This window comes from Phasianus colchicus, chromosome 5 (genome assembly GCF_987193195.1).
Source record: "Phasianus colchicus chromosome 5, bPhaCol1.hap1.1, whole genome shotgun sequence".
Lineage (NCBI taxonomy): Eukaryota > Metazoa > Chordata > Aves > Galliformes > Phasianidae > Phasianus > Phasianus colchicus.
The window spans coordinates 17,711,530-17,738,661 of record NC_143440.1 but is presented as its reverse complement, the minus strand read 5'-3'; the positions used below and the strand labels follow the sequence as shown (position 1 = coordinate 17,738,661).

The 27,132-nt window shown below is 39.9% G+C and overlaps 2 protein-coding genes across 2 annotated transcripts in view; both read left to right on the top strand.

Moving 5' to 3' along the window:
- Positions 1 to 7,648: 7,648 nt before the first annotated feature.
- On the top strand, positions 7,649 to 17,794 carry LOC116239003 (acyl-CoA (8-3)-desaturase-like). The gene is made up of 12 exons (XM_031608974.2): positions 7,649 to 8,293; positions 10,672 to 10,782; positions 11,357 to 11,554; positions 12,288 to 12,389; positions 12,576 to 12,704; positions 14,525 to 14,582; positions 15,014 to 15,090; positions 16,120 to 16,217; positions 16,727 to 16,823; positions 17,153 to 17,232; positions 17,434 to 17,559; positions 17,656 to 17,794. Exons 1-12 carry the CDS (start codon positions 8,075 to 8,077, stop codon positions 17,705 to 17,707), a joined length of 1,347 nt encoding a protein of 448 aa, XP_031464834.2. The 5' UTR covers positions 7,649 to 8,074; the 3' UTR covers positions 17,708 to 17,794.
- Positions 17,795 to 18,082: 288 nt separating this feature from the next.
- Positions 18,083 to 27,132, top strand: part of LOC116239016 (acyl-CoA (8-3)-desaturase-like) — a 41,674-nt gene continuing 32,624 nt past the window's right edge. Inside the window, exon 1 of the mRNA XM_090140690.1 lies at positions 18,083 to 18,166. Coding sequence (XP_089996816.1) covers positions 18,083 to 18,166 — 84 coding nt within the window. The remainder of the gene's footprint in view (positions 18,167 to 27,132) is intronic.

Here is a 27,132-nt window from a genome sequence, read left to right as displayed (position 1 = left end):
GGCAAGCACTGCTTTTTAGTGCTTGTTGGCAATAGCAAAAATGTTGGTCGTTTTCAGTGCTCTCTTGGTCATCAGTCTGAAACAGAAAACCACACAGGCTGCTATGAAGAAAATTAACTGTTTCAGGTTAGGTGATGCCGTGATTTTAAGGAGAAAGATATGAAAGTCATTGTCTACTATCTGTTGAATATGAGCAGTTGTAGGATGCTTTAAGAATGCTTAAAAAAAGATCTGAAATAAACATACCAGAAAGGAAAAGGAATAAAGAAGAGTTGCTATCTTCTACGTGGGTATGCACCTTCTCTGGATGTTTTTTAATTGGATGTGGTGCCTGCAAAACAAAAACTCCTGCATTCTTGTATTCTGCAATACAAGAATGTGAATTATTACCAGTTCAAGCTACAGAGAAGGTGCACATTCTTAGTAACAAGTTTAGTTAGATTAGTGTTCAACATAACAGGAGCTATTTGTCCATTAAGGGAATACCAACATTCAATAACAGTTTTGTAGAGGACACTTGTAAACAGCAGCTGTTGCCTCGCTTTCACTCATAAAAAGACTGGGGCAGTCCTGTGACCAGTACTGTCGTCATTGCATGACTGCCTGATGGACTCTGTGGGATGAACTTGAGTGCTTCTAAAATAATCTTTCAGAAACATAACCAAACAAAATCATAGAATGGCTCGGGTGGGAAGAGACCTCAAATATCAGAATCATAACTTCTTCTGGAGAAGATGTAAATGTTGTAATTCCTTTCCGGATCATCTCGCAATCATAGTTATGAAAAATGAACAAGATGAAGTAATAAATGCTGGATGTTGCCCAAGTTAAAAAAAAAAAAAATAGGGACAGGAAAATGAAGATTTTGCCAATGAACTCAGTTTATGTCTTGGCCAGTTTGATGTTTCTTTGTTTTATTCCCTCACCTACAAAGAAGATCAGAAATGTAGTTTCATTTGAAAATGGAAAGCTTTAACGAAAGACAGTCACTGCCAGGAACTGCTGTGAGGGCAGAACATGTTAATACAGGAATAGAACAGATTCCTGAACTTTGTGTCATCAGATGCAAGACTAGAGGCAGAAAATGGAGGATTTTTTTTCTGACATTAAAGGAGGGTTTATAAAGCTGAAGTCATACCAGGGCAAATGTCTCTAGAGCTTAATGCTCTTTTAGCCAAACTCCATGTGGGATCTTCTTGCAGGAAACTCCTCACCTGTGCTGAGCTAGAGGACAGCCCTCTTGCCTGTATAAACCTACTGCTCACCAGCACCTGTAAGGTCTTCTTCAGCATGCTTCCCTTGTTCTCAGAGAGGCAAAGCTGATTTCTCTCATTAACCAATGATAAGACTGAACACAAAAATAAAGTCAAAACAAATGGGACAGGAACGTGGCTATAGTTCCTGTAATAGCAATAGTTCCTATTTCTGCAGTCTAGGGTCCCTTTTCCTGAATGTGCTAGACTTTTGCCCTCGTGTATTTCTCAAGTATCCTTGCAACTATAAAATTATTAATATTTGAGAGATCTGACTCAGAAATTTATTGTTTAAAAAAAAAAAGAGGGGGGCAGCTTCCCTTTTGACAAAAAAATACTAAAAAAACCCAACCAACTACCTGAAAGGAGGTTGTAGTGAGGTGGGGGTTAGCCTCTACTCCTGGGTAACAGGGATAGGATGAGAGGGAATGGCTTTATATTGCACCAATGGGGATTCAGGCTGGATATTAAGAAAAATGTCTTCTCAGAAGGAGTGATGAGGCACTGGCACAGGCTGCCCAGGAGGTGATGGAGTCACCATCCCAGGGAGTGTTCAAGAAAGGGTGGATGTGGCAGTGAGGGATGTGGTGTAGAGTGGTCACAGCTATGGGCTGATGTTTGGACTGGGTGATCTTAGTGGTCCTCCCAACCTTAATGATTCTATGAATCTATGATTCTATGAATAGCTAGTATTCTGTGATTGTTTCCAGCTCCCATTTCTATCTTCACTTCTGAGTTTCGCTTCTGTAGGTTGTGCAACTTCTACAGACTCCACCAAGAGCCTTCTCTCTGTAGTACCAATTGTGGCAGTTAACAAGCTACTCAAGGAGTCTGTCTCTCCCAGGCATGGATACTTGGCCTTGCTAACATGTAGAGGACTGTCTGGAGTTGTGTATTCAGCTAGGACTGTAGGGGAACCCCAGTATAAAAACCTTACAGGACTTTTTTTCTCTTCTAAGGAGGGGAGAAATAAATTCAGGATTGTATTTTACATTAATGAAGATCTATGCTGAAGCAGATTACCAATGCAGAGAGTAGAGAAAAGGTCATGAAAGTGCAAGTAGGCATTGCTACATTTCACCTTTGCAAAAGAAATTAAAACAATTAGTAAAATTGTTTTCAGCCATGTATATTAAAAATATGACTGAGAACAAGTGAGGTCTATGGGGAGAGGATAGGGAGAAGTTAAAGTCTTAGTCATGTCTCTGGGTCAAAATGCATAGAATAGAACCATAGAATCCTGGAATCATTTGAGCTGGAAGGGACCCTTAAAGGCTGTCTGGTCCAACTCCCCTGCAGTGAACAGGGAAACCTATACTAGATCAAGTCCTGTCCTGCCTGACCTTGAGCTTCTCCAGGGACGGGGTACCCACCACCTCTCTGTGCAAATGTTGCTATGCCATGAATACTGAATACACACAGTAATATGTGTCTGGGAAAGGATCAGTACAGTAGGAGGTAACTGAAGATCTGTGCAAGCAAGTAATGAATCTATAGACCTGGCAACAGGTAGATGTGTCTATTCAGAACAAAAGCATAAAATGAGTTTTGCATCTGGAAAAAATCTTAACAAAACTGACTTCAGCTGTTAGTGTCACATCTTGGCATTCCTGGTGCCAGTACAGTCTACAATCATCAGCAATCTGAGTAATGGATGGATTTACCTTCTTCAGATCCACTGCTGATACCAAACCAGAAGGAACAACCGGTACTCCGGTTAATGTAGCTGTACAGCCTTAGCATCTAGGTTGGAAAAGACCTCCAAGATAATAAAGTCCAACCACTGACCTAATCTACCAGCTTCTATAAAGGCAAAAACTGCATAGTATTTCAAGACTGGATTATACCTCTGCAGCTGAGAATTCAGCCACACCGCTTCTGAAAGCGAGGGAAGTGTGAAGAAGTGCTCATGGATGCAGGTGAGCAGTGTTTTTCTTTGCCTGAGAGGGCTACAATAAGGATCAACACAGGTAATTTGCCTGCAAGGAAACTCCAGTGGGGTTTGGTTCCATGTTGGGCAGGAGGCAAGTGATTGCAGGATCCCTGCCTCCTGTGTTGCAAAGCTGGAAGGGAGCCCAAGACTTGCAGGAAGGACAAAAGGATGGTGTTCTGTGTGTAGGCAGTAGAACTACTGTGGGTGTTTTAATCCTTGCTTATGCTGTGGTTCCTAATTGGTGTTGCACAAGTCACGTATTAAAAAATGTTCAAGCTTGATTGCCTTTTGCAGGGTATTTCTTGTGTGGATGCACAGTTGTGTTTGCAATCAGCGTGCTGAACTCAGAAATGGCTATAAAAATGCTGAGTGGTATGAAAAAATAAATCCCAAAGTATAGCAGTGGGAAGACAAAATGGTCTGTCGTGAGCATTTAACAATTCTAGCTTGGATCACTGTGTGTTTTAGTTCCTCTGTAACATTATACATGGTGATCTTAGGTTCTGCTGAATTTGGACCTTAAACCTTAGGGGTGTCTGTGAAGCTGGAATATGCCAATGGGGGCTTTCTTAGGAACTGCAGGTTAAAGGAGATGCACAGCATAGGGATATGTGGTGATTGTTGAATAGTTTATTATTGGCCCTCATTAAAAAGAATGTGAGTGTGCAGTTACAAATGATGCAATGCATAGAGTTTTAGATGAGAGTTTCACAGTGCTTATGACAGAACCTCATTTCGCACCTCACTGTAAGAGCATGGCAGAGTTCTCAGCATCTTTTTAAATTATTATTGCTCACCCATAAAATACAACCGAGAGTGAAAGCAAAGTTTGCTACCACCCAAATGGTAGGATTTCATGGGTGCTTTTTCTCTTTTGAAGAAGATATTAAAATTGTTTTCACAAGGAAAAAACAATCAAGAAATATATAATAGCTTACTTATAGCAGACTTACAGAATGGACTGAATTGTAGAATCACAGAATCGTAAGTTTGGAAAATGCCTCTAAGATCATCTAGTCCAACCTACCACTGATATTTCCCCACTAAACCACATCCCTCAGTGCTACATCTCTGAGCTTCTTGAACACCTCCAGGGGCAGTAACCCCACCAGCTCCCTGGGCAGCCTGTGCCACTGCATCCCCACTCCTTCAAAGCAGAAATTCTTCCTAAGCTCATACAGACTTTGAGCAGCCTAGATCTCACAGCATTTGGTTCCCTGAGCAGAACAGCAGCTCCCATGCAGGGCAAAGGCTTCTCACATCCCTTTAGGCTTTTGCAGTGCGTTGGCTGGACTGCACAGGTTGTGCACATTCAGAGCTGGCCTTGAGCACAGACAGCCAAACCCGTGGGGAGGAGAAAGAAGCTGCAGGGCTCGTCAGGGCACTCAGGGCATCTCAGACATTCCAGGGATTATATTTTCCTGGAAACAAAGTACTTAAGTTCTGTGTACCTTAGTATTGTATTCTTTCTGGATCTGGGCCGCTCTGTGCTGTGCCAGTTTATCTGCAGTGAACTAAATGAAAATAGATGGATATACACTGGATATATACTGGATAAAAAGTTGTTCTAATAGCTACCAGTTCAGCAGTCGCTTAGTGAATTTCTGGAGATCTGGACAACTATGTCAAGTGCTTCTGCAAGGAGATGTCACAGACAGAGCTCTGTGCATCTGGATGAGCTCCCAGATGTGTACCATATAGATTTTGCGGGTGTGTGGGCTGCTATTGCAGAATACTATGGTGCAAATTCACCTTAACAGATTTCCCAATAGCTTCTCTGGGTAAACATGTCTGCTGTGGCTTTCACTATCTGGGCTTTTCCATGCAGCTCTGGAATGTGTTTTGTGACCTGGATAAAACAGACAAAGTGCTTTTGCTTTCAGATGGGGAAAGGATGTGTTTGAAACATTCCATGTTTGTTAACTCCAATATCTTCTTGGCTCTGTGTTCTCCATCTCCTCGTAGACCAGAAACAAAACAAAACCTCCATTTTCATCTGTTTCTTTTCAGGTAGCTGCTAGATTTGCAAGTTTTATGGATAGCCATAGAGTAACTTTTTTTTTTTTTCTTTTTTTTTCTTTCTTTTTTTTTTTTTTTTTGCAAGTGCTTTAAAAAAAACATACAAACAACCCACATTTGCAACGATTATTGCATATATTACTACCACTACAAGTGTGGATCAGGCTGTATTACGATGTACTACTCCACATGCATCTCTGGAATGTGAACACAAAAACATGTTGGTGGAGGCACTTTTACTTAGACGAAGATAAAGAGTTACAAAATGCCATGTGGCAGAACAGTATAATTTTTCTCTCATTCTTTTATCACTGCCTTTTAATGAATATCAATAGTCCCATTTCTCTTTCAGGTAGGGTGGTTCAAGCATTGCTACACATCGGGATATTTAAATTGATGTTTTGTGCTTGAGTGATTAATTTGCAAGATGCTATGTGACTTGAAGCATTAGAATTGCAACATTTACAGCTCTGTGTCAGCCAGAATGCCTGCCTGCTCCATGCAGGGCTGAGGCAGATGTCTCTACTGTGTGTGTCTGTGTCCAATGGTTCTTGTGCTACTGTTACAGAAAATAAAGGGAGACAAAAAAGACTTCACATCTGGCACTGCTTGCAGTCTGAGAATTGCACAGAGTATACTAAGAAAGGTAACTGTAAGAAGAAAAACTTCACAATCACTTTTAGCACATATAGCCTGTAAACTCCTTTTCAGTTTCTTAAGCAGAAAATCTGCAAAGTTAAGTTATTCTACATACACTAAATGAAGCCTTTCTTCTGATGCAGAAGATCATCCCTTCGAGCAATGCTTGTCTGGGCTTCCTGCATGCTGTCTGTCTGGGAGAGAGAGTACACAGGCAAAAGTGGACCTCACCTTGCTAAAGTACCTTGCTCAAGAACACAGCTTGGCTACATTCATCACAGCAGTGATACTATCAAACAGAAACGTGTTTATAGTTTTTTGACTTTGAACCTGTAGACTGTAACTATTTCTTCCTGTACAGACCAAACTGTGAGTCAGGTGAGAAAGAAAAGGTGGGAAGAACCATTTTGTGGAGCAGCCTGTCTTACTAATAATGGGGGAGGTTAGGACAACTATGACATTAACGGGGGTGCCTCAATTAAGCATCTTAATGACTTTTTTGACTCATTCTAGCCATGTTGCCCAAGCTGCAGAAAGGAAAGCCTAGGACTGAAAGAATGGAGAATCCCCCAGTGTAGAAGACCATAGTTGAGGCCATGTAAGGAACTTGAAGGTGCACAAGTCCATGGGACCTGATGAGATGTGTCTATGAATCCTAAGGGAACTGGTGGATCAAGTTGCCATCCTATTTAAGACATTGTGGCATAATCCTCATTTTTAAAAATGGAAAAAAGTAAGACGTGGGGAACTACAGGCCAGTCTGTCTCAATTTTATGCCCAGCAGATCAGGAATCATAGAGCAGATCATCCTGGAAACTGTGCTATGGCACATGGAGAACAGAGAGGTGATTGGTGAGAGCCAGCATGGCTTCACTAAAGGCAATTTATACCTGAAAAGTCTGGTGGCTTTCTATGGCAGGGTTACAGCAATGGTGGATAAGGGAAGAGCAAGTGATGTCATCTAGCTGGATTTGTGCAAAGTGTTTGGCACTGTCCAGCACAGCATCCTTGTCTCTAAACTGGAGAGAAATGGGTTCGAGTGATGGATCACACAATGGTAGGAATTAAAGGCTTGTGAACAACAGCTCGATGTTTAAGGTCTCTTCCAATCCAAACCATTCTATAATTCTATCACTTACGGTTTCAAATGCAGTAAATTAATAAATGCAAACAAAAAGTTTGGTGTAAAGGGGAAAGCTCATAATTCAGGACTTAATTCAATTTTGCCTTATAAAGGGATAGGATGAAAATCTGATGAGGCAGATGATGCCATATCCGCATGTTGCTTCTACATTCCTCAAAAGCACCCACAGATGGTAATTTCAGATTAAAAAATACCAGATTTGAAAGATGTCAGTGTTTCATACATTGTAGACTTTGTTTTTTCTGGGTCAGGCACAAAAATGATGTGACTCAATAGGAAAGAATTTGAGATATATCATGGAGAGATTGCAGAGCTCGGAGCATTCTGCTGTTTTCACTCTGTTAGTGTAGACATAAGCTCCATGCTTTGTTAGCAGGAATTACAATTGAATGAGATATGCTAGCAAACATATTTATGGGCAACTTTTGGCTCACTGCATAGGCTGCCTTACAGTTTTTTATTTTGATTCTGTTTGACATTACGGAGATATATTGTATGGTAAGTGTAGGATTAATGACATACGCAAGCATTACGGAATGCTAAAAGTGCTTCAGTTTTCTAAAATTAACACAGAATATTACCTGTAGAAAAAAACAGTTCCTCAGATTTCTCTTCCGGCTAAGATCCATGTTCATTCAAATATGGAAGCTGGCTAACAGCTTACTTTATCCATTTCCTAATGCTCTATGAAGAAGGTCACTTAATATATTGTTCTTTCATCATATTGCCATCTGATTTGATTGAATAGCAGATTCTAAGTTATCTTTCTAAATCTTTCAGTGTATGTATATTTGTATTCAGTGAAGTAGCCTACAGGTCTCTTGAGTAATCAGACCTTCCAGTGGCAACTCAGAAAGGACAAGAAGAAACAGGACATTTATTCATGGGTGTGTCAAAGAGTCTGGTGTGAACGTGGAAGACGAGGGTGTGTTTGTGTGGAGGGAGTCAACCAGCCCTAGAAGCACAGGGTGTGGTTGGGACTGAGACTGTATAACGGGTAGGCTGACATGGTTCATCTGTCCGAACACAGCACAGCAAGGCTGAGATGAGTGAATCTCAGTGCTGAATGCACATCCAGAAGTGCAGATGGCTCCACAGACTGGCTCCACAGAAAAGGAAAGGAAACCTGTTTCAACCTTTCTACAGCTTTTCACTTGGGAAGAGATCAGAATCCACAATGGCCATGGCCCAAGCAAGGAGCAGTGGCTGGTGATTGACAGGAATGTTTACGACGTCAGCAATTTTTCCAAACGTCACCCTGGAGGCAGCCGGGTCATTGGCCACTATGCCGGACAAGATGCAACGGTAAGATCTAGGGATGGAGTGGAGGAATGTGGTTGCAGTGCCAGGACAGGAGGACACGGTTGGACTCCAGTGGAGAACACTTGTAACGGTTGACACCATGCTCAGTCAGAAAAGGCTGGGTTGGATGGGGCTCTGGGCAGCATGATCTGGTGGGTGGCAACCAGCTTACAGCAGGGGTTGGAGCTCAGTGATCTTTGAGGTTCCTTCCAACCCAAGCCATTCTGTGATTCTGCGATAAGGTAGTGGATGTAACTGTGCTGCTTGTAAAAGTACCTTTCAGGTTACCCTTAAGATCAGAGTTACCTGCCATGTAAATTATAAAGCTCTGTTCAGGTTCATTACATTAAAATGTAAATGCTGCACATGCATACAGGCTGTCTTCCAAGTATCTGCAAAGTCTTTCTGTTGCAGTAGAGTGGAAGGGAAGAGATTGGGAAGTGGTACACTCGGTGCGTACTGCTGTTTTCATGTCTGAGCGCTTCCAGATATGATAGAAGCCAAGGATAATAAAAAATAGAGCAAGGGGATGAATAAGAAGCAGGTAAAGTTCAGAGATAAAGAGGGGCCAGTGGAGCAAGAAAAGGAAGTAACCAAGGGAAGGACCCTATTTTGAATGAGTGATGGAAAAGAAGGTCTTAAACAAAAATTCTATTCCGAAGGAGCGGTAAGAAGAATAAAATACAAGAAAAACAACTGAGAAATCAACAGAATGACATTTGGCTACAGAAGATGAGGAAACTTTCTACAAATAGTCCATCTGAAAGTAGATGTTCTAGAGACATTTGCAAAAATCTTTGATTTAGAGGATCTCACTGAGTTGTTAACTGTTGAAAGAGATGATAATTTTTAAGCAGATTTCATAGATTATTTATTAAGAGTTGATATTGAATTTCTGAACTCTCAGAAGCAAGACCAGGATTACAACATAAACATGTGGTGAGGGGACCCAAATTTAATTCTTGTCACGACAGATTTTCTGGCTTCGAGAAAGTAGATTGTCCTTTCTGTTCCTCAGTTTGTGTTCTCAAGTGAAGGAAAAAACCCTTCTGGGTCTCCTTTATTCTCTTCTCAAATTAATTCTCTTCTTAAGAAATTCAAAGTCCAAGATTTTTTCCAAGCACTCTTTACCAACCTAGAGCTCATTTTAAAGATATGGTGAGAATTATTTTTCTCTATATGCATTACTTTCCAAATATAAACAATACTCTTTGCAGAATGTTACTCTACTGTCAAGTTTTGGAAGTAAGGTCCATTGCAGATGATAGTCCTTTAAGGTAATCTCTTGTTACGTGGTAAAGTAAGGTAGGAGCAGAGACAACACAGACTCATAACAGAAAGATTTCCCCAGGCCACTGGATCTGGGCAGAATTTCTGATTCTGACAAAGGGCCACGAGATGTCTGTAGAAATCTCATCTGTTCAAAACATTACTTTTCTCTGACTTGAGTAAAGTGCTCAGAGATGGGCCTTTTCGGAAGTCAGACTCAAGAGGAATGCCAAACTGCACAAGGAAAGTCCTCTTCCTGTCTGGAAGTGTGTAAAAATCTTTGTGTCATGACTAAAAGATTACCTCAGTTTATTGCAGAGAGAAAATTTGCATAGATGTGACTGGTCAAACACTGAGGGTTTTGTAATATTGACTCTTTCTGAAAGATAAAGGAGTATGGTCAGCATCTTCACCTTCCCTCTGGGAAATCCACTGAGGAGATAAGCTGAAGTAGAGCTGTGATTTATCTAGGGCTTTCTGTTTCCTTTATCCCATAGTTTACATTTCCTTTTGAAACTGGTACTATGAATGGTTCTTGAACAAATATGTTTGTGTCACTTGTGTTACTCAGTTGTCCAAAATGTCAATTATCTGAAAACAGGCAACTGTAAGAAAAAGCTAGATAGCCCTGTATATGTATATTTCCATTGACACTACCATGATAAGGGCAGGGTTTTAACATCATTGTATTTTCCTAAGTGCGGCAAAGAGACACCTCACTGATGTGTTTTCCTACTCCTGGGTCCCATCCACAGGGCAGGGCTGCTGGCTGAAGCCTTCTAAGGAAGGATGGTGTTGAAAGAGACAGATGAAAGAGAATGTTTCCCTCTGCAAATAGTTTTTCATCAAACACTTTAGTACTCATTACCAGCCTCACCCAGATACTTATATGACATCTAGTTTCTTGAAACTTCTCCAGCTTCCTTGGGCCTAGCTCCAGCTGAAGGCAAAGCACTAGAGGAACAACTGAAGGAACAGAGCTCTGAAGGTCTTTGGGAAAGAAAAGGAATCAGGATTATGTATTATATCAATGATATGGAAGAAGTAGACTTGGCATCTGGTATTTAGCAGTATACCTTTCTTATCGCATTTGTCTGTGTATTGATTTGTAGGATGCCTTTGTAGCATTTCACAGTGACAAGGCTCTGGTGAAGAAATACTTGAAGTCTCTGCTGATCGGGGAACTGGCACCAGATCAACCCAGCTTTGAGTCTAACAAAAAGGTGGGTGTCCTAGAAACTAACTGTGAAATGACTTGGGGTTCTGCATAGGAGGAGAAATACAAAAGACGGGTAGATATAATTTCTGGGACAGTATAATTGACATTGTGCCCTAGGCTGGGTGGGGAGGTAGCTGCCATAGTCATGCATGGAAACACACAGCACTGTCCCAGAAAACCGAGATCCATACATGTGAGTAATGGGCTCCAGAGTACCAGTATCTGATCAGTTCTTCCCATTGTGATGTCTCACTGACACAGCCTGTCAACAACTTGTTTTGAGTGTCAAAGCAAAGCTGAGATCTATTGATCTTGTGCTCATTCTTGTGAAGAAACCCCACTGATGAAGTATTTCCACTGACTTAGAATCATGGAATCATTTGAGTTGGAAGAGGCCCTTAAAGGCCATCTGGTCCAACATTCCCTGCAATGAACGGGGACACATATAGCTAGATTACGGTGCTCAGAGCCCCATCCAACATGAACTTGAATGTCTCCATGGCCACTCCAAGGATTCCTGGATCTGCTGTATTGCATTTTCAAAGTAGCTAGCACATTAATACTTCTTTTACCCACAGAAATCACTTTTAGAGGACTTCCGTGAGCTGCGCTGCACTGTTGAGAAGATGGGACTTCTGAATCCAGATTCCACCTTTTTCTCCCTGATCTTCCTTCACCTCCTGGTACTGGATGCTGCATCCTGGCTGACAGTCTGGTACTTTGGGATATCATTAGTGCCCTTCATTGTTGGCATGGCATTCTTCACCATTGCTCAGGTAAACTGCTGACAGCAATTCAATGGTGTAGACATGTTTGTTTCATTCCAGTGGAGAGGATCAATGAAATGTTCATCTTCCAGTCACTGACTTACTATGTCCTCTTAGATCTAATAAGCTGGTTGAAGACAACAAGCAGTTTTCATTGCTTCCAGCAAACCTAGGTTTGCTGACAACCTGTTCACTCTGACTGGTGTGGTGTTGTGAGATTAAGTAGGCAACTTTATAAGAAGGGATGGGCTGATCTAATCACTCACCCTGATAGAAGAGGGAATATCTCGTCGTCAGTTCCATTTCTGGTTCCAAGTTCTGTTTACTGTCTGATGGCTCTGATGTTTGGTCCGTCATGCGCCAACCCCGCTCACTAATTCAGAACAGTTTTCTGCTGTGAAGTGCAATGAAGCTCTGGATTTTGAAATTATTACACTTTCTAGATGGTTACTTGGAAATTATATATATTTTTGATGGGAACGAGAGACTCATATGCTCTAACAGTCAAACTCATTGTAATGATTTTTTGCTGTAAACAAAATCAATATCTGGCATTGAGCATCTTTAATAGGCAGTGGTCTGAAAGGAAGTTCTCAGCACTGAGCAGATAGGACTGCACGTTGTCCTTCTTTCCCAGATCAGAGGGAGATGATCTCATCTATGGTGGTAAGAAGACTCCCAAGAGCAAATTCGTACAACACTGCTATGATTCTGAATCCCTGGCAATTCTTTTGTCTTCTAGATCCAGATGGGCTGGTTCCAACACGATCTGGGGCACTGCTCTGTCTTTAGGAAGCCTAAATGGAACCATCTGCTGCAGATCATTGTGATAAATACCCTGAAGGTAATTGCCTTACTGTGAGAATATTCTCTGGGCCTAATCTGGACTAAATAATGAATGGGAGTGACTCTACATTCAGGCAGCATTACCTGTGAGGAAAATATAGTGCAATTGTCAATGATAGGTTGACAAATAATGATCAGTGATAGAGTTCTAATTTGAATCCCCAGTATTTGGCTTTTCCTGCAGGGTTTACCTGCCAGCTGGTGGAATCATCTGCACAATCAGCACCACGCCAAACCCAACTGCTTCCGCAAGGACCCCGATCTCAACATGCACCCTCTCCTGTTCAGCTTGGGAAAGACACTCTCTGTAGAGGTGGGTATGGATCTAGAGGGCCTTTGGCAAAAAAGACAGAACTGAGGTGTAATAACCTGAATTATGGCTTTCTGCCTAAACTTGTAATAATAACTTGAAAAATGGGGAAATGGTTTCAAACTAAAAGAGGAGAAATTTAGATTGGATATAAGGAAGAAGTTTTATTACAATAATGGTAGTGAGGCACTGGAACAGTTTGCCCAGAGGGGTGGTGAATGCCCCATCCCTGGAGACCTCCAAGGGAGGACAGGCTGGACAGGGATCCAAGCACCCTGATTTAGCTATAGGGATCGCTGTTCCTTGCAGGGGAATTGGACTAGATAGCCTTCACGAGTACTTTCCAAATCAAACAATTCTATGATTCTATAATTTCCGAAGTGTTAGATGGTCTGAGAGTCTCACAGTCAGATTGCTCTGACTCCCATGCTCCCAATAGCAGATCCTTGCTGGATACATTCGCACCAAAGTTCAAGTTCAAGATATCTTACTTAAGTACCAACCTGGGGCCTGGTTATCATGATGCTTAGGCAGCAAACTCTTAAAATCAGTAGTTAAGTTCTGTGTTGCTAGAAGAGCAGGGTAAGTACCTCGAAGGCCTTCCAAACAATGAGTCAGTCCACTTGATTAGTGTTAGATGATTTTAGTGATATTGTAGATATTGAGTCAGATGTTCCCTCTGGGTCCTTTTGGTTGTAGGACCTACTTGGCACCTAAATCCTTCAGTACCAGCTGCTATGCACAAAACACAAGCATACAAATTAATTCTTAATCTCCTTTTTTTCCTCTTTTTCTAATCTCATAAAAATAAATCCACGAACACAGCTCCCCCTTTTTCCCATGATTTCAGATATTAGGGTAGGTAAGATCTCCAGCCTTTTCTTTCATCAGCAATTCTGTTTACTCATGGAATGAAGAAATGACCTCTTGCTTAGATAAGCATTCTCTTTAAATAATACGTCACTCTCCATTAGAGGGTAATAAGCAATGAAATCTTCATAATGCATGTGGAAAATTCCAGCTCTGCTGTCTCAGGAAGACTCCTGGGAAGAGAGTTTGTACAAAGTATTTATTAATAGAAAACTGTTAGCTGCAACATGAGAGAATCTAGTCAGTGATTTGCTGAAAGACCTCTCATAGCATTAACTTGAGCGTGCAGTATCTAGAGTGAGGTGCCTGTCCCTCTGCTAGATTGGTTTGGATGGAAATGAAAGTGCAGGAAACTAGTTCTCATCTCTTCCAACTTTTAACAGAAATGAGTCAGGCACACTGTGGATGGGCAAAAAGCATTTCAGTGGTTTATTTTGTTGGATGTCTTCAGCCCATATCCCACCTGATACAGAAATTTAGACGCAGTTTTCTCGGCAAACACATCCTGCATTCACCACCCACTGTTTCCTGTCTCAGTTTTGACATAAATAACCTCTTCCTCTCCAAGCACAGATGATTTAAGCACGCTGCGGTGAATGTCTGAACATGATTACATTGAATCTCATTGCTATCATTGGAATCTTCCCCTGCAAAATTCAAATGCCTTTTGAGTATTTTTGTTATTTTTGTGTATTTTTGTATGCTATTATGAGTTTTGGAACTCTCTCTAAAAACTGTTGTATTCTGCATTGGCACATATTGATATCTTGGTATGGGGGTTCAAATGAGATGTTTCTTTTCACTGCTTTGGACCTTCAGTGCCTACTTTTCAAAAGAAAGGCTGGATTAAAGAGATTTATTAGGTAATTCTTGATGAGTTCATTAGATAAGTATTTATGAAGGATCTCAGTTCTCCAACTAGGTCATTACAGTGTTCTTTCTTTTTTTTTCAGCTTGGAAAAAAGAAGAAGAAGTTCATGCCTTACAATTATCAGCATAAGTATTTCAGCTGTGAGTATCTTTGCTTTCCTATAATGCTGTAGGTACATCACCCCAAAACTCCAACTTCATCTCCTTCCCAAAGTAATAGGTTTAAAGATATTCCCATTGAAATCACAGCTTCAGAGACAATCATAACACTAGGGAGATCCTAAAATCTCTAAAATTAGGGACATTTCTTCATGTGAGGAGGAACTTCCCCTGTCTGTGTGATGGTTGGTACAACATAAGTGTTATTCAGGTGTAAGGGATTGGAAAGAAAATTAAATGGGAAAGAAATGAAGAAGGGTCCTGAAATGAAATGAACAGATTATGTGGGTACATGAAAGCTACTGCAAATGGAAACCAGAAAGTTTTCCTCTCACTGCAGAGGAGAATATTTCTGAAAGATTTATGTTGCAGCAAAGTAATAAACATCTCTCTGTTTTCATTCTTTCCTGCAGTATTGGCCCCACTTGCACTTGTACCCTTCTTCCAGCTGTCCATATTCTACTTTGCAATCAGGAAGAAAAAGTGGTTGGTAAGCACCAATTGCACTGTCTAGAAATCTTTCAAAAATGTAACCACTTGTACTGTCTATGGTAGGGTTGGAGTTAATTTTCCTCATGGCAGCTTATATAGTGCTGTTTTAGATTTGTGATTAAACCAGTGCTGTCACCACACTAATGTTTTGGTTATGGCTAAACAGCTTCTGTGCAGCATCAAGACCTCTGTTTCTCACTCTGTGTTCTGTCAGTGATTAGTGCAAGAGTGTGAGAGGAGGGGACACAACCAGGCAGATGACCCAAACTAACCAAAGAGCTATTCAGTGCCATAAAATGCCATGCTCAGCAATAAAAAGGGGAAAGGAGAGATTTAGGGAGATTAGTCATCTTTTGCTTGGGAACTGGCTGGACAGCAGTCTACCTCAACCTGCAGGAGGAGGTGAGTGATTGCTTTTGCATCTCTTGCTTCATTGTGTATTTTTTTTCTGTCTTCCATGTCCAGTTATTAAGTAGTTTATATCTTGACTCACAAAATTGCTTGCTTTTACTCTTCCTTTCCTCTTCTCCCATCTCCCAGGGATGGGGAAGTGAGCAAGGAGCTGTGTAGTGCTTAGCTGCCTACTAAGATCGACCCCTAACACTTCCAGGTGGCTATGTCAAATTTCAACCAAGGTGACTATGATGTTTGGGATAAAAAAAGGGTTTTATTAGGCTGCTGCAGTAGGAATGCTTGTCTCAACAAGTCCAGAGTGAATTTGTCAGGAGATGCCTTTTAACCTCACAGCAGGTAGATAAAAGCTAACAGAAAAGTATTGGACCTAGACAGAGTGGGATTACATATTTTTTTCCCAGTGTTTAGTTAATGATTTTAAAGTTAGTGCTCTGAAAATATTTCAGGGATACACATAGGAGGCTGAATGATTGTATGGAGCTCACATTTGATAAGTAAGAGATCATAGGAAGAACATCTATTATGCTGAAATAATATGAAAAAGAGGAAATGAGGGATATCTTCAATTAAGGCATTATTATCTTCTTCTTCTTCCTCTTCTTTTTTTAAACAGGAACTGTTATTGGTGGTGTTTTACAACATCCGAGTCTGCCTCATGTATATTCCTTTAATGGGATTTAACAATTTCATGGTGTACTATTGGATGTCCAGGTAACACGCAGCATACTCAAAGTCCCCGTGACTAATATTGGTAAACAATATTGAGTGTCAATGGAAATAAATAAAAAACTCATAGTACTCATACTAGTCAGACTTTACAAAACTAAAGTTTGCTCATAAATAAGTAGTGACCCAAGAAAATCATTATAAGTTGGGGGTGGAGGGAGGCTGCTCAAGGACCTCTGCAATGACAGGTTTCATGGCTCAAAAGAAAGTTAGAAGGCAATTCCTCCAAAATTTAAGAGGTAAAGGAATGGAATAAAAATCCTGAATTTTGCAAGTGTGCTCTATAAGGTAAGTCTTACAAGAGGCTGGGTAGATAGATAGATATGTTAAGACTATTACTTTTTTGAGTCTTCTTGGTAACCGCTGCTGGAAAGCTCTCAGCCCCTACTCCCTGCACAGCCCTTTTTTTGTGTCAGATGTCAAAATGTATGTTTTAATGGCAAGTTTGGATGCAATTGGATACATTACATGTGTTTCTATGTTTATCTGGTCAGGTACCTAGAGAGTACATGGTTTATTTGGGTCTCGCAGATGAACCACATTCCAATGCACATTGATTATGACAAGAACAAAGACTGGGTATCTACTCAGGTGAGAATCCCCTTTCTTCTTTCTTTTGGAAGCCATGGGCCTGCAGTTCTGAATTATAGAGCATGGTCCTATTGTCCCATAGGATCGATCAGGCCTGTGTGCACATCAGTGAAAAAAAATATTCTTCCTGAGGCAAAATCTAGCCAAATTAACCTGTATTCCAAGAATCCATTTCAAGCTAGACTTTTTTTTAATTCTTCAGGTCAATGAAGGCAGTAATCTCTGACACTAAACGTTGTCTTTTATCCTAGACAAAGGTGATTGCTAAGGTGTAATTATCTAGACTTCCAGAAAAATAAAATCTAAATCACTGTCTTTTTTCCTCCCAGCTCCATGCAACATGTAATGTGAACCAATCTTTGTTCAATGACTGGTTCACTGGACACTTGAACTTCCAAATTGAGCACCAGTGAGTATGACTACGGGGAGGAACGTGATAATAATGGGCACTTAAAAGTGAAAAAGCTTGTGTTGTCTCAAATGAAACTACATTTATCAGAAAATCTTTTGCTCTCATTCTGGGAGATGGCTGGGAAATAATTTGAACAATGGGTACAGGGCATTTTGTAAGCCAAGCCTTTCAATAACTGTATGTCATTGAATTCTGCAGCCTTTTTCCCACAATGCCTCGACACAACTACTGGAAAGCAGCTCCTTTGGTGAAAGCTCTTTGTGATAAGCACGGCATTGAGTATAAAAGCAAGACATTACTCAGAGCTTTTGTAGATATTTTGAAGTAAGTATCAATTAAGATATGTAGAAGCACTCTTTCTGTAACGGAAGCTGAATAGTGTCTCCTCATAAATGATGTTCTAACTTTCTGTTCTTGCAGCTCACTGAAAGAGTCAGGGGAACACTGGCTTGAAGCCTATCTGCATGGATAGATACTGGCAGCTCTTGAAGGGAACTTCTTCACCAGACAACTGCTGCAAAGAGGCAGCACGGATCAACAGAGTGTTTGTGGCTTCTGACATAGGAACTTGGGAGCTGGGTGAAGCTAATTGCAGTAAGAATGATGGGTGTGAAAGTGGATTAAAGACGTATTTTTTTCATTGTTCTGAACCACAATATCTCTGTTTTTTGCTGCTCTCGAACTCAGTATTCAGAGCCATGACAAACTGGGCCTTTAAATTTGGGAGTTGTAGTTCTTGAATCAGCTGGTTCAATTTACTGTGTAGGTGGGGCTTAAAACACCTCAGCTCCTTTATTATGGGAAAAGTTTAAATGGTACTTCTTAGCATTTCTGGCTTAATGGGTTAATGAAAATGGAATTAGATAAAGCAAACTGCAGGAAGTCAAAACACATTAGGATGGGAGGATCTTCATGGGATATTCCAGGATTGGTAAGTATACAAAGAACAAGATGATCTGCAGTATGTTGTCGTCTCTAGTGTACACCACTTTCTCTTACTAGTTAACTGAAGTGTTATAACTTGCCCTGTTCATGAAATGCATAGGGAAGTAGATAACTGGATGCTCCTTTTTACTTCTCTAAGACCTAGTTTGAATACGGTTCAAAAAGTCTGTATAGTATGTATAACTTATATATAATATATATATATATATATTTAATTGTGTGCTGTCTGATTGGCTTTCTGATTTGATGTGTTATGTGTCTTTGCTGATGTTAGGCTACTTTTATAACTCAGTAGACCAACTTTGAATGAGACTTAAAAAGTAGGCATTGGGGGTGGGTCCAGATCACAAGGGTTTATAGGGTTCTATTACTTTTATTGACTTTTACATGTATTATTTTCCCTTTTAAATACCTTCCAGTGATTTCAAAGACATATGAGTATTTACATACATGAGCCACAAGGCAACTAAATACATTTGTGGTTCCATTCCTGTATCCTGAAAAATAATTAAATCATATCTAATTCTGTAATTCCATGCAGTCTTCTCTGGCCTTTTCAAATTTTTTTTCCTCCATTTCAGCATCCCAAAGAACTAACTCTTACAGGTTTTGTAAGCTGTTTGGCCCCTCCAAGAAGGAGGGGAAGGACCTAGCCCCTCCATACTTAAGGTTCAGCAAAGCTGCTTCCAGTGTAAAGCATGATGATCACCCATGTACAAGGCATAGTAGGTCTCTTTAGGAAGGGTATATGAGCTCTGATTAATGTGGCTGATCTCGATTTAATTAAAACACTTTCTAACATGAATTATAACAAATTTAGTTCATTAAGAGACAGTTGAGCCTTACTAGCACAACCTCAATTGTATTGTATTCACCTAAATGTCCTAAAACTGTGAATGTAGTCTGCAGTGCCAAGTGAGTATACAATTTGCCCATAAAAGCAAAGACCAAGTGGAAGAAAAGTGATTCTTTTCCTCTGCCACTCACACCCAGAACTCTGTGCCCCAGGCTTTCAGTGGGCAAACCACTCAGGGGAGGAAAATGGGGAAGACCTTAAAGTGAAATATTACTGTGGACAACCAGATACATCTGCAACCCACTGATGATTAAATTACATGCATTATGAACTTCAGACAACAGCAGTCCTATTCCAAGTAACAAATGTTATCAAGTTCATAAGGTAAACATCCTAAGAAGAATTTTGGACTTAATTTTCTTCCTTGCTTTTTTTTATTTTATTAATTATTCTGTTTTAGGAATGTTGGCTTTACTTATAACTTGTGTGTGTGTGCAGGCCTAGTAACATTGTTCTGGTTATTTCCCAATAACTGCTGATAGGTATCATTGAAAAAGGTTATGATTAAAAAGTACTGTTGTTCAAGAACTACTTAGAATGTACTTTGAAAACCTTTTCTAACTACTACAATCTAAAATTAGTCTGTGCTCCCAACTCAAAGGTCAGTTATCCACAACTACGTGCAGGAGTAGAAAATATTTTTATAAGAAGTATTTAAGTAACAGTACTTTCTTAAGATGAACGCAGGTGTTTCATTACCTGCTCTATTGTTCTGGTGAAGGTAGTTTAGGTATTATGGATTTTAGTGATGTGTTTTTACTATTTTTTATTTTTTAACCAGTGGGACATGAAAGCTGTGGTAATTAGATCTTGATTTCTGCTGAAATTTCCCGAAGACAAGACTAACACAAAGTAGTTCTTTCTGATGTCTGCCTCATGAATCAATCTGATTCTTTCTTCCATTTAGCCGGCATTCTATTTGTTTGACTGTAGTAATTTATTGAGTCAGTTTTTTGTAACCTCATTTAAATTAAGATGTTTTTGTCTCTTTAACTGATCTAACACTGTGCTACGCTATGTGAATATTGATTTATCTCTTTATCTGTTTCATAAAGGTTATTAACATACATGAAACTGATTTACCTTTGTCTTGTTCTAACATGGTTCACAAACTTCAAGGGTTTAGTGTAACCCTTGGTGAGAGGTTAGCAAGCCACTTTGGTTGGCATTAGAGTTCTTAGTAACTGTGATGTTCCCTGAAAGACAACGTGTATGATCAGGAATGCACAGAAGAAAGAAGGAAATCAGGGAAACAGTTTGCATAATACTGCTTTCTGTAGGAGTTTATACTAAGATTCTGTTAATAGTGTTTTTTCTTACACAGGTACACTAAAATCATCAGCTTACCACAGGTATTAGAGGGTCCTTTCCCTCACAGGGTGGCACAAATGGCCACCCTGTTACACAGTCAACAAATACCAAGCTTCAGAGGTCCCTAACAGTAAGGAAGGCAGCAAGAACTGCAAAGCAAAAGAAATGTGTCATCAGTTGTTCAGAATTGAGTTCTACTTGTGTGAATACAGTGTTGCGTAGAGTATGCGCTGTGCTTCCTATTAAACAGCAGTCTGATGTCTCTGTTCTCACAGGAATTCAAAGTTTAATTTTATTTGAAAAAAAGGAACTAAAAGCCTTATTGTCCAGTTTGTCTACCAACTGTATTTGCATTCTCAAAATTCATTTGCCTTAATCTGGTCATTGAATGTATGTTCAAATTCATAGTTACTCAGCCTGTTGCTAAAGAAGAAGGCTTGTTTCAAGGCGCTGCCTTTCTGAATTATGAAGGCTTTTGAGAGTCCAGATACCTTAGAGACAAAAACATAGTCAAAAACCCTACACTCCTTCCAACAAAGATTATTAAATTATTCCTGTGTAAGACTGATTCCTCTCTTCTCCTCCCTAGTCTTGCAAAAAATTGTGGGTATTGTTCAGTGTTATTTCATAAAGTCTTAAATAATTGACTGGAAGACAACTTCTTTATTGCTTGACGTGAAAGAAGTCGCAAAATAGAATAAATATCCATTATGGGGCAATCAACAAAAAATTGAGAGACAATCTCTGCAATAAATCTGATGACACAGGTGAATATATTTCAGCTTGCCACCTGACCTATCTTTTCTTAAGGTGTTGACTACACCTGGCTCAGTAGGTGTGTTCTGCTGTTATTCTAACGCTCTTCAACTGCTGAGTTACACTTCTGTGCATGTAGAGATCTGCCTCAGCCTCAGCAATTTTCCTCTTATCATCCATTTGAGGGTGGATCTTATTAGTTTTTCCTGTCTGCTGTGTTGCCCAAGAAGTCTGATCCATAGGCATGCTTGTAACAAGCTTGACATACTGGCTGGACTGTGCTTTTCAGAGAAGGTTTATGTTTATTTTCTTTCTAAAAGGGAGGTAGAAGAGGTATTTCTTCACTTTTTCATAACGTAATGGTTGTGTCAGTACACCAACACACAGTTGCTGTGGCAGTATAGTTGTCTAGGTTCAATTCTTTCCCTAGCAGAAGTGATCCAAGCCACAATGCCCACCTCTTACCACCTATGGATTGGATAGCAGCGTGTTCCTCTCTCTGTGGAGGCAAATCGTGCGAAAGTGAATTCAAAAGTGGCAGTTGGCCTCTCATTTAAGGTGTCTCAGATTACTTCTATCCCCATTTTTGAGCTTTTCTACGTATTAGTGGCAGTGTTCACTGATGCAGGGGATGAGAGGTTGGAGAGCAGCCCCACAGAAAGGCATTTGGTGTTCTGGCTGGTGGCAAGTTGATGTGAGCCAGCAGTGTGCCCTGGCTGCCCAAGGGGGATCCACCAGGCCCAGCACTGCCACCAGGTGAGGGGAGGGGATGTCCCGCTCTGCACGGCCTCGCCTCCAGCACTGCATGCCATTTGGGTTCCACAATGCCACAAGGACGTAAAACTGTTAAGAGAGCATCCAGAGGAGGACTATGAAGACAGTGAAAGGACTGAAGGGCAAGGTGTGTGAGGGGCGGCTGAGGTGCCTGGGTGTGCTGAGCCCAGAGCAGAGGAGCTGAGGGGAGGCCTCATGGCAGCTCCTCACAGGGAGCGGAGGGCAGCGCTGAGCTCTGCTCTGTGTGACAGCGACAGGGCCTGTTTAATTGCTGCCCAGTTCTTGTGCCAATAAATAATGATGTGCTGGTACATGCAGTTTTAAGCCAGCATAGTATGGAGAACGTTGTGTAAGCACAAGCTAATTATGCAAATAAGCCTATATACTCTACAAGACTTGCCACACTCAGAAATCTGTGACTGTAATTTTCACTGTGACTCATAATTTCATTTTTTTGTAACTAGAACTGTGCATGACAGCTGTATGCCAGTCAGTATGTAACTGGGCCTTGGTTACATGGGCATACAACCCATTATATCAATGTCGTACAGGCAGGTTAAAGCTTCAATTACCTGTATTCAAGGCGTTTATATATATTCAATTACCTGTCCACAAAGGCATTTGTACTAGGCACTCTGAAAAGTCTATCTAATAAATGTAGATGCTTTGCTACGGCAGTGCTACTAGCAACTTTGCATTTAAATGTAAATATTTTACAGTTTATTGTGTGATAGATTATTTTACATGCCTTTATCTCTGAGTACTACATAATATCAAGCATAACATACAGCTTTACCCTTGCTGTACTGATTTTTTGAGTGTTTCCTTCAGTTTTGCAATGAATGGTGTAGTTAAAGGAGGGCTTTCTGTGGTCATTATATGTTCTTAGCTGTTTAAACTTCTAATCCATTGAATATATTCTCTAGAAATTTAATTTAGGTTCCCAGTTCTAATGTAAATGTGTTGCAGCTTTGTCCTACGTGTGTATATGTCAGTCAGATAACTTAGGATCATATAGGACATCACAGACTGAATGTGTGGTGACTTACCAATTAGGAAAGAAACTAATAGCAGTTCTGGCAAATTAGACTGTTATTAACACTGATTTAAAGGGTATCTTCTTTTAGAAGCTACTCATTTCACTCCCACTGACTGATTAGGGCCTTTGAAATGTCACAGTTCTGAGTCCCAGTCTTGCTTCTGTTTGTCTTGAATTATAAAATAGCCTGAGCAACTCTGGCTGGTTACAATAGATGTGAATAGGCTGTGGGTCCTCATGAAGCTGAGTAAGGATTTCTTAATTTTTTCAACATTTATTGAAATGGGCACTAGAGTTATGTGCACCATTAGAAAAAAAGCACAATGATAATATATGTGAAAAAAAAAATTAATCTTTTGTTTCTGCATGATTTTTCCTACCCATTTGTTGAGGGAATGCAATCTTAGCTACAGTATCATAGTAGCAGTTTACGTAGGGAGATATCTTGTTAAAAAAAAAAAAAGTGATTTCAAACTAAGATTCCTTCTTTTGTCCCTGTTTTGCCAGGATGAGCAGAGTTAACCAATTTCAGAACGTTGCATCTTTCCTTCCATTGGAGCCTGCTGGTATTTCTTATGTAGTATTTCAACACACCATTATGAAGATCCAGTTTGCTGAATCAGAAATGCTACTATAGATCAGCCATGCACATGAATGAGCAAAGGAAAGTAGACGTACCGATCATAAAAATGCTCATTTAATAGCTTTAAATGTCAGCTGTAGCGCATGAGCTAAAAGTTTGATATTGCAGCATACAATATTTACTCATTCCATGGAATGATGTAAGCTTCCTAACCCTATGAATAAAGAATAAAGCTGCAAGCTGTGGGTGTGTGAAAATGAAGAGAGATTCTCCAGGATGTTTTCTAATCCTTATATATTAATTCACTTCTTTTGACTGTCCTTCCCAACTTTGAAAAAACAACAAGAAGTAAATAAACCTTCTGTTAGAAGCTGTGATGGCTGGAGCTAGTGAGGTAAAACTACACTTATGTGTAATTGTTTAAAGAATGTAAATTGTGCTTCTTTCTGTTTGGAGAGCTTTCTCCCCCTGTCATTTCCTTTCCTCTTAGGAATAAAGCAACTTCATTTCCTGCAGAAGTTAAGAATCAAAAAGTTGTGCATAAAAAAACATACTTAAAGGCTGAATTCCTTTTAAAACATTCTGTTGTGCCAGAACAGCATGACAAGATAATACTTTAATACTTTTACTTCAAGGGATGTTCTAATGCTGCCTTTTCTTTTTCTCTTGGATGCTTCTATGAAGGTCATGGCAGAGAGAAGAGCAGAATATATTCTCTGTTGTAGCATCTTAGAGCCATACTTCTCTTGAGAGATGTGAAGGAAGAAAGGCCATGTCCCTCTTGCAGTTCTTGGAGATATATATGGTTCTGCTCAGCCTCACTGTCACCCAATGCTGTGAAAGACAGGCAGGTTGGTTAGGGATCCTTGGCAGAATGAGGGCTGGCCATAGGACTGTCCTTATAATTAAGGATTTATTATGACACAAAATGTTAACAATGAGTGTAGCATGTTGGTTTTCTTAAGTTGTGACTCTTACCACAGCTTACTGTTACACAGAATTTCTTAGATTCTCAGTTACAAGGAGTTGTCACCCTGGCTCTCTGCAGATCAAATTCTTATTAATCAGAGAAATACAATAATCATAACCTGGAGTCTGGCTGTACCTAAAAGAAGACAGGTTACCTTCTCAGTCCTCAGAGGAAGTCTTCTTGTTTTATACCCAGATCTCAGGGAAACTTGAATTTACAGTGAGTTATGATTTTTTTTTTTTTTTACAAGAGTGGATGAGAGTGAAAAGGGCTAGGATGAAGCTAGTATATATATTAAAAAAAAAAAAAAGAAAAGATAAAGGGAGCCTGTCTTGTATTTTGAACTGTGCATGATTTGTTAATTTTTCACTTTCCAGCCTTATACACTACAAATTAGTTTATTAATATTTTTTTCCTGTTTACTAGTAAAGACGACACTGTTGGTAAAAGCCAGACAAAATACTTTGAAGTTGTAGGCGGCATTACAGCAAAAAAAAAAAAAAAAAAAAGTGTAGCATCTTTTACAGCTTTCTTTGGTCTGCTGGTTTTGTAACAACATGGGCTGACCCTCCTGGCAGGTTTAAACTTGCGTTATGATAAAGTCAGTGTACTTGGTACTTATTTTAGATCTGTGAAATAAAAATGAAAGACAAAAAAGCTTCTAATTAAATTTGATTTAAGTTTCTGCTTCTTAATCCTTAGAACTATACAGAAGGACTCGACTTTCCATTAGTTGTATCTGAGATATATTGCATAACACAGGAAAGAAAGTTGGTGGATTGGAAACATGCAGGTCCATTGTTGACATCTCAGCCTCAAGGGTTTTGCATTAGGTTAGAGAATTTTACATTGTCTAGCAATATCTATACTTAGTAAGCCTAAGCCTTATATATGAATTTTATTTGCTGTGCAGGGATATTTGCAAGCAGGGTTGTACAAAAGTTAGGAGTCCACAGCAATTATCTTATTTATAGCCTAATGCACACAGTAAATGCCCAGGATCAGAATACTGCTAGGCAAAGCAGCATATGCTCACCAATGCCAATGAATATCACGGTCATATAGTCATTAGCTGGGTGGAGAAATGTCAGCTGCTGCAGTTCCTTGACATAAGTAGATCCCCAGTCCTGTCAAGCAATTGTCTTCATTCTCTCTGCTTTTATTCCACATGGCCTTATAACCTTTCACATAAGTAATTGCCCCTTGAGTCCCTGAGTTGCTACTCATTTGATTAGGTTTTCACTTCTGCTTCATTTTTACTTTTCTTGGCTTCTGTGGCTCATATAGTCGTTTCCTTGCATCAATCAGCAATACTGAAAACTGAACCAAACAGGAAAAGCTGTGGTTTGGCAAACTGATGCCTGTGTAACAACCATCTTAGTCTCGCAAAACTGAGCCGTGGCCTACTGTTTCCTTCCTTGGTCTCAATATTATTTGAACTTTGAGATCATTACTGTGTTTAGTCCTGAGTTCAGTTATCCGGTTTAGACCTCCAGTTACAGAACTGAGTAGTGGTTCTGGTTGCCATAGAATCACCAAGATTGGAAAAGACCTCTAAAGTTATCTGGTCTGACTGTTTACCTACCAACAATACTGCCCACTAAACAACATCCCTCAGTACCACACCTCCGTGGATCTTGACGTTCTCCAGGTATGATGACTCTGCCACTTCCCTGGGCAGCCCATTCCAATGCCCAACAACTCTTTCAGAAAAGAATTTTTTCCTAATATCCATCCTGAACTTCCCCTGGTGCAACTTGAGATCATTCCCTCTTGTCTGGTGTTCTGTTAGCAATAGTCATGATAAAATCCTGTCTTTCCTACCATGGCTCTCTCAGAATGTAACAGTACTCTGTTCTGACAGCATTAACAGGTTGTTGTCTCTGTTTAATAAGTAAGTTATATTAAGGGCAGAACCAGTAGTGTGTGTAATGATAGAATAACTACTAGAGGATAAACTGAAAGTCTGATCAATGTATAAGTTTTTGATTGGGGTTATGAAAAAAAAGTATTTCCACTGACTAGTAGATGAAGGCTAATCTCAAGTATGACTGAAGTTTCTCTTTTCTGCAGCTCTAGCTGTTTTGGGTATTAAAAATGGTGCAGTGAAGTGCTGCAACACTGCACAACAAAAATGGAGATCTGAATCTTACAGTTATAGCTTTGCATCTTCTTTGATCTTGCAGTGAAGTTTTGCTTTACTGGTGGTATACTGTAATAATGACCTTAAAATACAAAGGCTGATTTCATTAGCACTGAACACTTGCTCTTCTTTGACTTTTAGTATTTCCATAACATTCTAATGTACATTTTTATTACACCAGTAGTTGAATATTATAATATATTGGAGAACTTATGTATCATTCTACAAGCATCAGCTGTTTGTAATGACATTAGCATGGGAGTTAACAGCCAAGATTTCAACATATAGAAATATCTGTTGATCCCTAATGATTAGATTTGGATTGATACGCTGTTGCAACTAAGATTTGACACCAGTGCACTTTTTTTTTAATCTGTATGCCGAGGGCTAATGAAGTATGAAGCCTCATGATTAGCTCAGGTTTTGCAGGAGTTACAACTTTGATGTGGTTTTCCAAAACTGGTAAGATCATTGGACTTTGTCAACTGGCTTAATTGTTTTGTTATGTTTTTAGCAACTT

Coding starts and splice junctions, on each gene's coding strand:
- LOC116239003 (XM_031608974.2), top strand. CDS start 8,075: ATGGCTCCACAGACTGGCTCCACAGAAAAGGAAAGGAAACCTGTTTCA. Junction 15,091..16,119: donor TCAGGAAGAAAAAGTGGTTG/GTAAGCACCAAT, acceptor TTTTTTAAACAG/GAACTGTTATTGGTGGTGTT. Junction 17,560..17,655: donor GCTTTTGTAGATATTTTGAA/GTAAGTATCAAT, acceptor CTGTTCTTGCAG/CTCACTGAAAGAGTCAGGGG.